Below are 12,292 nucleotides of genomic sequence, written 5' to 3' on the forward strand. Positions count from 1 at the left end.
CATGTACCCCGGAGTCTGTAAGAATTATTTCATCCTCACAGCAGCTGGGGAAAGATGGTTAATGAGGCCCTGCAGCTCACACAGGCAGTCGGGGCAGCAGGGGTTTCAGCCAGGCTTGTGCTGTCCTTTTAGGTCATTCAATGAGGGATGTGGCTGGTCAAGATCAGGGCTTTGCACGGGGAGTGAGAAGTGGGGAGAAATAGAGAGGATGGCGCCCTCCCCACGGAAGCAATACTAAAGCCTGTAAGTGCCCACAGGCCCACGCTGTTAGGCGTGATGCATCCCCCGCCGACACAGGGGCCACACAGGGGATGGGATCTGGGTCCAGGCTCCTGGCCAGAAGCCCCTGTTTGCCCCTGGTGGCCAGGAAGTGTCCATACTGGGCCTGGGCAGAGGTTGCCCTTCCATCCCGACCGCTGCACGAGGACCAGGAGTGGGGGACCATACGGCAGAAGGCCCTGTACCTGGGGGCGAGGAGAAGGGAGCAGAGCAGGCTGGTGTTGTGGCTCCTGGCTCCTCGCACAGGGCCTGGGATCCTGGGTGCGTGGTAGGGGTGACACAGTGGAGGGCGTGACAGTTGGGGATGACAAAGTAGCAGCGATACGGAGGGGGCCTTGGGGACACCAGGGCATGTGACCAGCTGCAGTGCATCTCTGTGTCCAAGTCTTCCCCACCTGTCCTTGGAAGGCTTCTGACCAGGCTAGGCCTGACCCCAATGAAGGGCTTGGCCCGAGACAAGCTACCAGGATTAAGCAAGGAACTGCATTTTAAAATAAAAAAATATATATATATCTACATATATAATTATTATAAGAAAAACAAATGTTGACTGTTGAAAAAAAATCTGTTTAACGGAAAACAAAAAGAATTATCTCCCCTCCTCTTACCCTAATCCACTCCCCAGAGAGAACCCCTGGCAACTTCAGAGCTGAGGGCTGCTGGGTTATAATATCCGTCTCAAGGCAGCTGGGAGGAGAACTGACATTGTCTACTTGAGGACAGGCTGTTTACAAGTCCGCCATGTTTTTGGTCCAAATGGACCAAAAAGGATTTCAACTTTCAGTTCCTGGATGTGGCCCCCTCAAATAGGAGTGTGAACTGGTCCTTCCAACTTTGCATAACTGGAATCTCTTATTTTCTTTGCAGACACGTGTTCTCCTGGGTGTAGTTTTCCAAAAAGGTTTTGTTGACACTTGTGAGCCTGTTGGGACAAGCCACCCCACCCCTAATGCCAGGCTCCCCTGTGCCCATGTGAGCGCCAGCCCCTCTCTCTGATGCTGGTGCATTTGAAGAGACCTTGGACCCCTGGGTGGCAGAGACTTGTGTGCTTTGTTTTGGTTGCTTGGCAACAGCACGTCTGCCAGGGGCTGTGGATGCCCCTCTGGGCGGGGCATCTGCCTTCCTCCACTCCAGAAGGCTTGAAGGCTCACCTGTCCCAAACAGTGAGAGTGCTGGGGTAGGATCCAACTTCACAGCATCCAGGGCGTCACCCCGGGGCAGGGGTCCATCAAGTGTCTCAAAGAAGTAGGGACATGGTCCTGGACTGGGGCTCATGTCCAGGGGACACAGGGCCACACCACCAGCACTTTCACCTGCAAGGGGTCTTCAGCTACCTAATGGTCTTCAGGAAACCCTGCCTAAATTAGCCAGAGCCAGTTTTGATATTTGCAAACCAAGATCCTCATCTGGCACAGGAGCCCACCATCACCTGCGACAAGAATTGCAGCAGCAGCATTCCTGGCACGCCGCCTTCAAGCGCACAGACTCCTGGCCTTCTTTAACTTTGGGCCAACTGTACCCACACTGATGCCTAACCCCCAACACACTCTCCGTGTCCCTGTGTTTTGTGCCCTTCGCCACGTCTAACGATTGCTGGTGGATACAGCCAGCACTTTTCACTTACCTTGCGATAACCCCAGAAAGACTCACGCACAAACAGTTGTCACTTTTTCACTGCTTTTAGGTTCTTTAATTTATTTTCTCCAATTTAATGTTATTTCCTTTGTAATCCTGAGCCTCTTTTTGCTAACACTTTGAATACTGCTTTTGTATCTATTGGCTTGAAAGCAGTCTGCCTTGGGAATGGCAATACTTGGGAAGAAAGGTAAAGTGGTAATCAGACCAGCTGGAAGTGGTCTGCTCTCTATAATCACAAAGTGCTGAGTGGAAAGATATTATTCTTGCCAGGCTGACTGTTCCTTCTACCCTCACCCCTTGGTATGCCACCTCCTATGGGAAGGTAGAATTAATAATATTCATGGAACACTTTGAAACTAAACCAGAACTGAAGTATTAAGCGGTAAAGGGGCATTATGTTTGCAACTGACTCTCAGAGAGTCCAGAAGAATTGCATACATGCATATCCATACACACAGAAAAGGATTTAAGAAATGGAAAATTTTAACACTTGGTGAATTAGTGTCAAGGTGTATAGGAATTCTTGGTTGTATTCTTTCAACTTTTCTGGAAGTGTGAAATTGTGCCAATGTCAAACGCTGAGAGACTGGGGTCGCTCAGAAGCAGCTCACGGCCCTTCGGCAGGAGGGGCCGGACGGTCCCAAGTGGGCCTCTTCATGGGCAGGACAGGCGGAGGTCTCCGAGGTCCAGCTGCAGGGCCTGGCCTGCCCATGCCCCCCACAGCTTTGTGTGCTCCTTCCCTCCCACTGGGGCCAGCTCTCCCGCCCCAGCTTGCTGGGGACCTTCCCCCACAACCTGCTGAGTGACGCTCCTCTGTCTTCCGGCTCCCATACCAGCCCTGACTCCTGGCAGTTTTCTGGTGTCTCCCAGAGAATGCTGAGCAGAGTTATGACCACCATTTCTTGAGTGTGTCAGACCGAAGTGTTTTAACCCATGTTATCCCGCTGAATCCTCACAACACCCTGACAGACAGGTGCTGTTCTTGCTGGTTTACAGACCAGGAAGCTGGGGTCTGGCGTGCACAGTCTCTGGCAGAGCGGGGATTCTCATCCAGGCCCCACTGTCCTCTGCCTTCCTTTACTGTCTCTCTTCTTGGGAGTAGGCCAGTTTCTGTGAGCGGAACCAGGAATGGGGGCTCGGCAGTACTGATGACCACACAAGCCGCACGGCTTACTGAGGTGCATCCCAGCCCCCACCACCTTGTGGGACCCAGACCTTTCCTCCTCTCTCCTGGCCATGGCCTGGCTCCGAGCCAGCCGAGCAGAGCCAGGTGGAAACGGCTCTGACCTGGGAAAGTGCCCAGGTGAGCACAGCGACTCTCCTGCTCGGATGTTTGCTGTTCCCAGCTCTCCGTGTTTGCTGAGCCCGATTACTGGTGGGTCCCGGGCTGTCCCCCTTGCCCAGGCTGCAGAACTGCCCCTCCGTCCCATCCAGCGCCCCAGTGTCCCCAAGCTCACCTCATCCTCCTTGTCTCATCCCCGAGGGCAGTAAAGCAGGCGGGGTGGGGTTTCTGGACCTCCCAGGAGTCAGCAGGGTGGGGATGGCTATGGGACTCATCACGTGCCTCAGGCCCAGTGAGCCCTGTACACGCTCCAGGACCTGGGAGGTGTGCCCACCGGCTCCCGGAGGTCCCAGTGGCACACGCTTGGCAGATTTGCTGTCGTGTGGAGTTGGGCCCCTAGCACCCAAGTCTGGGTAGATGTCCACCGGCTAAGCTCAGGAGACTGAGGTATACACCCAGAAAACCTGGCACCCATCTAGGCCAGGCCTCAGCCTTGTGGGAGTCCCCGGCCGGACACGGCCCTGGGGAAGCCACCTCAGGATGGAGAGGGAGGCAGTAGATGTCATGGGGTTCTGATGGGACATGCTGCCGTTGTGCTCTCAAGCTCCAGCCCGGAGGCTGGGACACCCAGGGTCCTCTGGTCAGTGCCACAGTCATGATGGCCACTGGGCCTCTCCTTTTGGGGCGCTACCCTTTTAGCATGACATGGTGTTTGACGGCTGCTGATGCTGTGAAGATGCAGCCAGCTGTAGGAATTCCCAACAGGCGGGAGCCATTCTCCCTCTGGAAGACAGAGCTAAGGTCCTTCCCCATCCTTTCCTGGGCTCTGAGCGCCTCCAAAGGGTCCACAGTGGGTTTCGGGCCCTCAGAGTCTGTACGACGTGGTCACAGTGGTGTGCGTGGGTGTGTTCCATTGAGGGGGGTAGGGGTCGACAAGGCTCATGACGTGCCAAGTGCGGTCTGTGACCCCATGGTGGGCTGTCTTCCCCTCACTGCTCAACTGATGTGATGGCGGCCCTGATCTTGAAGTTTCCATCCAGCCAGGCTCACGCATCTGAGGCTGAGTAGTTAAGTCTCAGGGACACCCCAGAATCCTTTCCCCCAGGGACATGGGCACTGTGTGTCCCTGTGCTGCCTGCAACCTCTCTGTGCCTGGGGCTGTGTTTACACGTGGAGTTCCTGGGAAGGCAGCGAGGGGGACAGGATCTAACTCCCGGTCTCCAAGACCCGGACAGTGACTCATGAGGAGGGGGTGGGGCAGCGAGAGTCTGAGGGAAGAAGGTTTTGCCTCCAGTTAACATTAAATAGAGATAATCCCACCCAAATCCCACCCGACGTTCTTGAGTGCTGGCCCTGTGCCAGCCCTGGGCTGAATCTTTGCAGTCCGCGTCTCACAGCGAGCACACAGTAGTGGTAAGGATGGTTACACGTCCTACAAGGCACAGAGGGGCTGAGTCTCTTCCCTCTACACAGCTCACAGCAGCCTTCCTGGGGCCTGGGGCTTTATACTTAACCCTTCCTGGTGCTTCTCACAGCGAGATTCTGCGGCCTGGGGCTCTCTGGAGGGTGTGTGTATCAAAAACGAGGATTTCTGGATCTCGCCCAGACTAAGTAAATCAAACCTTGGGAAGAGGCCCAGGAGCCAACATTTCAGCCTGTGAGATCCACGCTTCTAAGCTCCCTAGCAAGTTCCTGATGAAATAACTTCAGCTAAGGAGCTGGTTGGAGGAGGCGGGCCAAGCAGGGAAGGTGCCCCCTGCTGGGCTGAACAAGTGCACAGTTTGGGGGAGAGGAGGAGGCCTCTTCCCTCTCTACAGTCTCCTCCCTCCTGTGGACCCCCTGCGGTAGGGAGAGAGGAGCAGGGGGAACATTTGAATGGCTGAGAGGTATTTGGGGTATTTGGGCTGGGAGAACATAGTGACAGGGGACCAGGAAGGCAAGTGGGGTGGGGAGGTACGAAACCAGACTAGACTTTGGTGTTCTTTTTCAGAAGGGAGTGGGGGGCCCTACAGAAGGTTTTCAAGAAGAGGAATGCCGCGGCTTCCCTGGTGGTTCAGTGGTTGAGAGTCTGCCTGCCGATGCAGGGGACATGGGCTCATGCCCCGGTCCGGGAAGATCCCACATGCCGCGGAGCGGCTGGGCCCGTGAGCCATGGCCGCTGAGCCTGCGCGTCCGGAGCCTGTGCTCCGCAGCGGGAGAGGCCACAACAGTGAGAGGCCCGCGTACAGGGGGAAAAAAAAAAAAAAAAAGAAGAGGAATGCCATGGTTGGGGTTTCAGGAAGATGACTGGGCTGTGGGAGCCCAGAACAAAGGAAGAATGGAGGTTCCGGCAGCAGTCCTGTGGGGTGCTGAGTACTGGACCCAGGGGCTGGAGGACCCGAAGGGAGAGAGCGTTAAGGGAGAGGGCGTGGAGACTGCGATCCTGGGACTGAGATAGACGGGGAGGAATCCCATGTGAAGCCTAGGAGGCGGGGTGAGACCTTTAGGGGCTTGTTGACTTGGAGGGGCTGGTGGGACCTCCTTGGAGGTGCATTTGAAACGTGGGGCAGGAGGAGGTGGGATCTGGAGGGCCACCGTAATAAGGGATTAAGCTAAGAGTCAGCACGCTGGAGCACAGGGACATGGTGTGAGACCCAGATCATTCGAACTTCATCTCTCTGAGGCTCAGTTTTCTCATCTGTAAAATGGGTTGTTGTGAGGGCTCTACGAGGTAAGGGTGTTCCTGGAAGCGCCCCATCAGACACTTGGAAACACAGTCGCTACGGTTTGGGTGGCTGCGGGGGGCCCCAGACGGGCGTGTCTGGGTTCAGCGGCCGGGTGGGCTGCAGGGGCACCACTGCCCCCTGTTGGCGGTCCTGGCCAGAGCGTCCCCGACCTCTGACAGGCGGGGCGACCCGGCGGGCTGCTAGTGCGCTGGCCGCCCTCAGTCTGCCCGTCGGCTCGCTTTGGCGCCGCGTCTGTCCGTCGATCGATCCGCGGACGCCCGCCCCACGCTCGGCGGGTGGGCTCTCGGCCCCTGGATCTCGCGGGGCGCAGACTGCATGGTAGGTGAACGGGATGCCGGCGTGGGCACGGGCGCGGCTGGAAGAGCGCGCGGGCAGGGTCTCCCCAGGGCTGTAGGGATCGGAGGGCGCGTCGGGACGCCCCCCTTCCCGGGGGACTCGCAGCCTTCTAGGGTATTTGTGTCTTTTTGTCGGCCACGCACGCCGCGGGGCTGGGGGCTCCGGTGCAGCGACCTTTCTCGGGGGAGTAAGGGAGTAAGGGAACCTCTCTCGAACCTGGGTTGGCGCCTGCGCATTCCCAGCTCATCTCCTCTGTCCCCGCCCGGCTCCCGCAACAGCCGGCGTAGGGAGTGCGGGTGCGGCGGGCGCGGGCGGAACGTTTGAGTGGATGAAGATGCCCCCCGATTCCAAAGTGCGGGGATTAGGGGTAAGAGAGGCAGGGAGGCTGGGGGAGGCTTCTGGGTGGAGGCTTCGGTGAGGAGAAAGATACTCAGGATTAAGAATACTTGGGATCTAGGAGAGAGACGGACCTGAAAAAGAAAGTCGAGTGGTAGGTGCGCAGGTACATGGGCCACGGGAGCCCCAACCCCCCATCTGAGGACAGGAAATGGAGCCGAAAAAAGAATCGAGGGAGAGGATCCAGGAGCCGAGCCTGAAAATCCGCAGTTGCTCCGAAGGGAGGGGAGGTGGTGGTGGCGGGCTTGGGGAATAGGCTCAGAAGGGCAGCTCCTGATCTTTCGCACCAAGACACATGCCCAGTGGAATCCCGTTCAACCCCTGCCCCATGTCCCTTAGACTGTCCTTCCCTTGCCAGGTGGGAAATAAGGATCATGTCACTATGCACCGAAGCTGAGCACCTGAAATGTGTCAGGCACACTCCTGAGAACTTTATTCTTTCATTTAATCTTCCCAGAAACTATGAGGTAGGCTCTACTTACCCATTTTACAGGTGAGGAGACTGAGGCACAGTGAGGGCATGTCACAGAAGAGGATAGCAGAGCTAGCATTTGACCCCAGGCCAGTCTGTTTAGTTCCATGGCCTGGTTCCTTAACTACTATATCTGGTGGACTGGCAAAGAGATGGGAGCTGGAGAAAGGAGAGGGAACCCCAGAGCTGGCAGTGTCAAGGGTGTCAAATATTCCTACTTCAAACAGTTCAGGTGATAGAAAACAGAAACAAGGACCAACTTTTGGATCAGCACCATAGTTTTTGGCCTTTTCACTGCCTTGCTTGATCCCCACCGTGACTCAGTCCTCACAGTGAGTTGATGTAATCAGGCCCTTCTGTGCGTCAGGCAGGCCCTGTGTCAGGCAGGCCTTTCATGTCTTAAATTCCTGGATCCTTGTAATATGGGAACAGCCACAGAGAGATCACCATGCAAATAGTCCCACAGTTCGAAACTGGGGAGGCTGGATTTGAATCCAGGCAGCTGCTTCCAGAGACCTTGCTCTTAAAGACCATGTGATACTGTGCATTGTGCCCATTTTACAGATGCCCAAACTGAGTGTCTCTCCCAAAGTCCATGACTTGAAAGGGGAGAGACCCAAAGGGTGACTGCTGATGGCATAGCCCATGCTTGAGCGTCTCCATCACTGTTCAAAGGTTTCAGTAGATCGTGAAATTTAAAATTGAAGTCCCACTTTTTATCATTTTAAAGATATACTTGTTCTTGTTTTTTTTGGCCACACCGCGCGGCATGCGAGATCTTATTTCCCCAACCAGGGATTGAACCTGTGCCCCCTTCAGTGGAAGCACACGGTCTTAACCGCTGGACTGCCAGGGAAGTTCCTAAGATGTACATTTTTAAGATGAAATTGTGATGCATCTTACAATGGATGGCGGTGTTTTTCCTTCTCAGCGGCACACGATATATCGGCCTTCTTGGTGTTGATGGCATCTTTGGTTTGACGAATAACAACAGAACCAGATTCCCTGAGTGACTTTTCTGGGTGTCTCTCTCTCTTCTGTTCCACAGGCTCCTCTCTGCCTCAATTGCTCCACCCTCCCTGGAGACAGGTCCCTGGGTACAAGGACCCCGGTGCCCTGCAATGGCAGCAGGGCCCTGGGGCCCTTTGACCCCCAGGACTTGAACCTGACTGATGAGGAGCTCAGACTCAAGTACCTGGGGCCCCAGCAGACGGAGCTGTTCGTGCCCATCTGTGTCACGTACCTGTTGATCTTCGTGGTGGGCACCGTGGGCAACGCACTGACCTGCACGGTCATCCTGCGCCACAGGGCCATGCGCACGCCCACCAACTACTACCTCTTCAGCCTGGCCGTGTCGGACCTGCTGGTGCTGCTTCTAGGTCTGCCCCTGGAGCTCTACGAGATGTGGCGCAACTACCCTTTCCTGCTGGGCCCCGGTGGCTGCTACTTCCGCACGCTGCTCTTCGAGACTGTCTGCCTGGCCTCGGTGCTCAACGTCACTGCCCTGAGCATAGGGCGCTACGTGGCCGTGGTGCACCCACTGCACGTCAGGTCCGTAGTGACTCATGCCCACGTGCGCCGCGTGCTCGGGGCCATCTGGGGCCTCGCCCTGCTCTGCTCTCTGCCCAACACCAGCCTGCACGGCATTCGGCAGCTGGACGTGCCCTGCCGGGGCACGGTGCCCGACTCGGCCGTGTGCACCTTGGTCCACCAGAGAGCCCTCTACAACCTGGTCGTGCAGGTCACCGCGCTGCTCTTCTTCTGCCTGCCCATGGCCACCATCAGCGTGCTCTACCTGCTCATCGGGCTGCGGCTGCGGCGTGACCGGCTGCTGATCCACAGGCAGGAGGCCAAGGGGAGGGCCAGGACTAGCAACGGCCGCAGGCTCCAGCTGCTGCAGGATAGGGGTCGGACACAGGTGACCAAGATGTTGTGTAAGTGTTGCTGCTGGGAAGAGGGGCGGAGCCAGGCACTGGGTATGGGGCTGGGGCTTCCAGGGGCCTGGGGGAAAGGGCCGAGTGTTTCGGTTTAGGGTGGAGGCTGAGTGTGAGGTGTGGAGTAACCCCCCCGCCCCCCACTCCCCCCGTGTGTGTGTGCATGCACTGCACGTGTGTATACTCTTCTAGATTACCCTTGAGAAAGTGACACTGGAAGTAAATGCTAATGGCTCATGGCGGGATCAGCTACATAATTTGTGGGGCCCAACGCAAAATGAAAATTCAGGGTCCCCTGTTAAAAAATCATTAAGAATGTCAAGACAGCAATAGTAGAGCAGCTGTCTTTTTTTAAATAATTAATTAATCAATTAATTAATTATATTTATTTTTGGCTGCATTGGGTCTTCATTGCTGCACACGGGCTTTCTCTAGTTGCGGCGAGCGGGGGCCACTCCTCGTTGTGGTGTGGGGGCTTCTCATTGCAGTGGCTTCTCTTGTTGCGGAACATGGCCTCAAGGCACGTGGGCTTCAGTAAGCTGCAGCACACGGGCTCAGTAGCTGTGGCTCTCAGGCTCTAGAGCACGGCTCAAAAGTTGTGGCGCACGGGCTTAGGTGCTCCACGGCATGTGGGATCTTCCCAGACCAGGGCTTGAACCCATGTCCCCTGCATTGGCAGGCGGATTCTTAACCACTGTGCCACCAGGGAAATCCCAGAGCTGCCGTCTTGAAGGTTTAAAGGTCAGGGCTCTGTGCAAACGCGCAGGTGGCACCCATGAAGCCAGCCCTTGTTCATGGAACCAACCACAGACAGGGCAGAGGCGTGCAGCTAGGCTCCAGGATAACAGAGCTGTTCATGGGCTCTGGACCCTCCAGGTCTCTCATCTTTGCTCCCAAATATGTTTTGGTTCTGTCCTTCCCTAAGTAGCCTGGGAGGCAGGACCACGGGCACAGAGTTCCCCTTTCCTGAGGAGCTAACTGTCCTCTTCCCTTAGTGGCTATGGAAAATCCCAGGGAAGGATTCTGATTGGTGGGCTTGGGTCATGGCCTGCCACCGGGCCAGAGTGGCAGGATGCTGAGGTAAGCAGCCCCCACAGACCCACATGGGGATCCGGGGGGAGCAAAGTTCCCAAAAGAAGGGGAACAGGGTGCTGGAAAGGCAAGATAGTGAATTTCCTGCACACCATGTCTGTGGTTCCCTGGGGACCAGAGGAAGGATCATGATCTAAAAGAGGTGGTTGGAGGCATGTTTGTGAGGGTCTGTGCACAGAACACAGGAGAATCAGGGCAGAAGTGTGGATTGGGGCCGACCAGGGCACGCCCAGCTGGCTTGAGGCTCTGGAGCTTACTGTGGCCTAGGCCTGGTGCTTTTTCAAAAACAGTGGCCCTGGGGAAACCAGGCAAACTGATGCTAAGCCAGTCATTGATTCCCTCCCCATCCTGCCCTGTCCCACAGAGCCTGACTCAGGTAGGTGGGGTGAGCCAGGGCAAGACAGGGCTGGTGAGACCTTGGTCAAAGCCATGGGATTATGGCCAGCTAACTGGGAACTGCCCCATTCCCAGAGAGAGACTCACTCCTCTCCCCCCACCAGAACAGTGTCCCAGAGCCTATGGTCACTTGTACAGCCCCCTAAGATGGGACTGACCTGGAGCTCTGTGCTTGCCTCCTGCACTACAGACCACCTGCCTGGGTCTGCCTCTGCTGCCTTCTACTGCCCTGCCTACCCGGGCTGAGTCTGCTCATCTGAGATGGCTCTCGCGCTGGGAAAGTGGGGTGTTTCCTTAAGGCTGCCTTGCTTGCTGGCCTGGGGCTCTGGCTTTCTTCTCTCCCTCCTGCTCCTGTCTTGTCTTTCTGAGGGCCTACTGTGCATCAGGCTGTGTGCTGGGGATGTAAGCAATGTTCTGATTGAAATCCGGGATTAAGAGGAAAACCACGCTGGAATGTAAGGGGGAAGACACTGCAGGGGAAGGACTGTGAGCTGGAGATGCAAACATGAGAAACAAGAAACAAAAATCAACACAGACCTGATAGCAAAGACCCAGGGAGGGTAGGGTGAAAACCAGGGCTGGAGGGAAGCTCTGGAGAAAGAGTGAAGGATTGGCTGGCCTGGCCTGCCTTTTACTGGGGCTTGGGGTGGGGCTGTCGAGGAAAGGGGAGATAATGCAGGGCAGGATATTCAGGGGCACCCAGGAGAGCTGGGGGCTGGGGCTGGGAAGGCTTATAGGGCCAAGACAGGCAAGTGCGTGGTGGCGGGGGGTGTTTGTCTCGCTCTCCCTGTAGCTCCCTGGCTACTGCTGTCTGACCACGGGCCTCATCCTCCTGTTCCTTTCTGCTTATGCATAAGCGGGCGTGGCCCCTGAGTGGCACCCAGAGTGGGCCTTAGCCGCACTGTGTCACGCTGGGGCTCAGCATACACAGCTGTCACTTAGGTCCAGTTCCACGGTGAGAGAATCGGACCAGGCCAGTTTGGCCCGGGTGTCCACACCGGGTCCAGGGCGCACGCCCACTGCCCCGTCGGTGACAGTGGCGAGAGCAGCCTCTCCTATAGGGGTGTGGCCAGGACAGGCAAACTTCCAGAAACTTCCAGATGGACAGTGGGTGTGGGTGGCTGGTGAGAGGGGAGAGGAGAGAACAGGCTCCCTTTCTGCCCACAGTTGTCCTGGTCGTGGTGTTTGGGATCTGCTGGGCCCCGTTCCACATCGACCGCCTCATGTGGAGCCTCGTGTCCCACTGGACCGAGGGCCTGCACCTGGCCTTCCAGTACGTGCACGTTGTCTCCGGCGTCTTCTTCTACTTCAGCTCGGCCGCCAACCCTGTGCTCTACAGCCTCATGTCCAGCCGCTTCCAGGACACCTTCCGGGAGGCCCTGTGCCTGGGGAACCGGTGCCGCCGCCACAGATCCCGCCGCAGCTCTCACAGCCTCAGCAGGGTGACCACGGGCAGCACCCTGTATGACATGGGCTCCCCCCGCAGCAGGGCCCAGCCCCTGGCTGAGAATGATGGCCCAGAGGGGTGGCAAGAGACGGACCCCTCCCGAGAGGAGCCTCAGGCAGCTTCACCCTGAGGGGCCAGAGGGCCACGCCCAGCTTTGGGGACCACACCTGCCTCCTCTGCAGCATGTCTTTGTGGCCTGTCCCCCTTCGTGCCCCGTCCCCACTTCAGCCTAGAAACCCTGACCAGCACCTCAGTGATCCTGCCCCACCCATGGATCAGGACTGTAAGGTTGCT

The 12,292-nt window shown here is 56.9% G+C and overlaps 1 protein-coding gene across 1 annotated transcript; it reads left to right on the forward strand.

Moving 5' to 3' along the window:
* Nucleotides 1-6,118: 6,118 nt before the first annotated feature.
* Nucleotides 6,119-12,159, forward strand: NMUR1 (neuromedin U receptor 1). The gene is made up of 3 exons (XM_060015488.1): nt 6,119-6,243; nt 8,178-9,063; nt 11,719-12,159. Exons 1-3 carry the CDS (start codon nt 6,241-6,243, stop codon nt 12,126-12,128), a joined length of 1,299 nt encoding a protein of 432 aa, XP_059871471.1. The 5' UTR covers nt 6,119-6,240; the 3' UTR covers nt 12,129-12,159.
* The last annotated feature ends 133 nt before the right edge of the window (nt 12,160-12,292 follow it).

The sequence above is a fragment of the Delphinus delphis genome, chromosome 7, assembly GCF_949987515.2.
Source record: "Delphinus delphis chromosome 7, mDelDel1.2, whole genome shotgun sequence".
Taxonomy (NCBI): domain Eukaryota; kingdom Metazoa; phylum Chordata; class Mammalia; order Artiodactyla; family Delphinidae; genus Delphinus; species Delphinus delphis.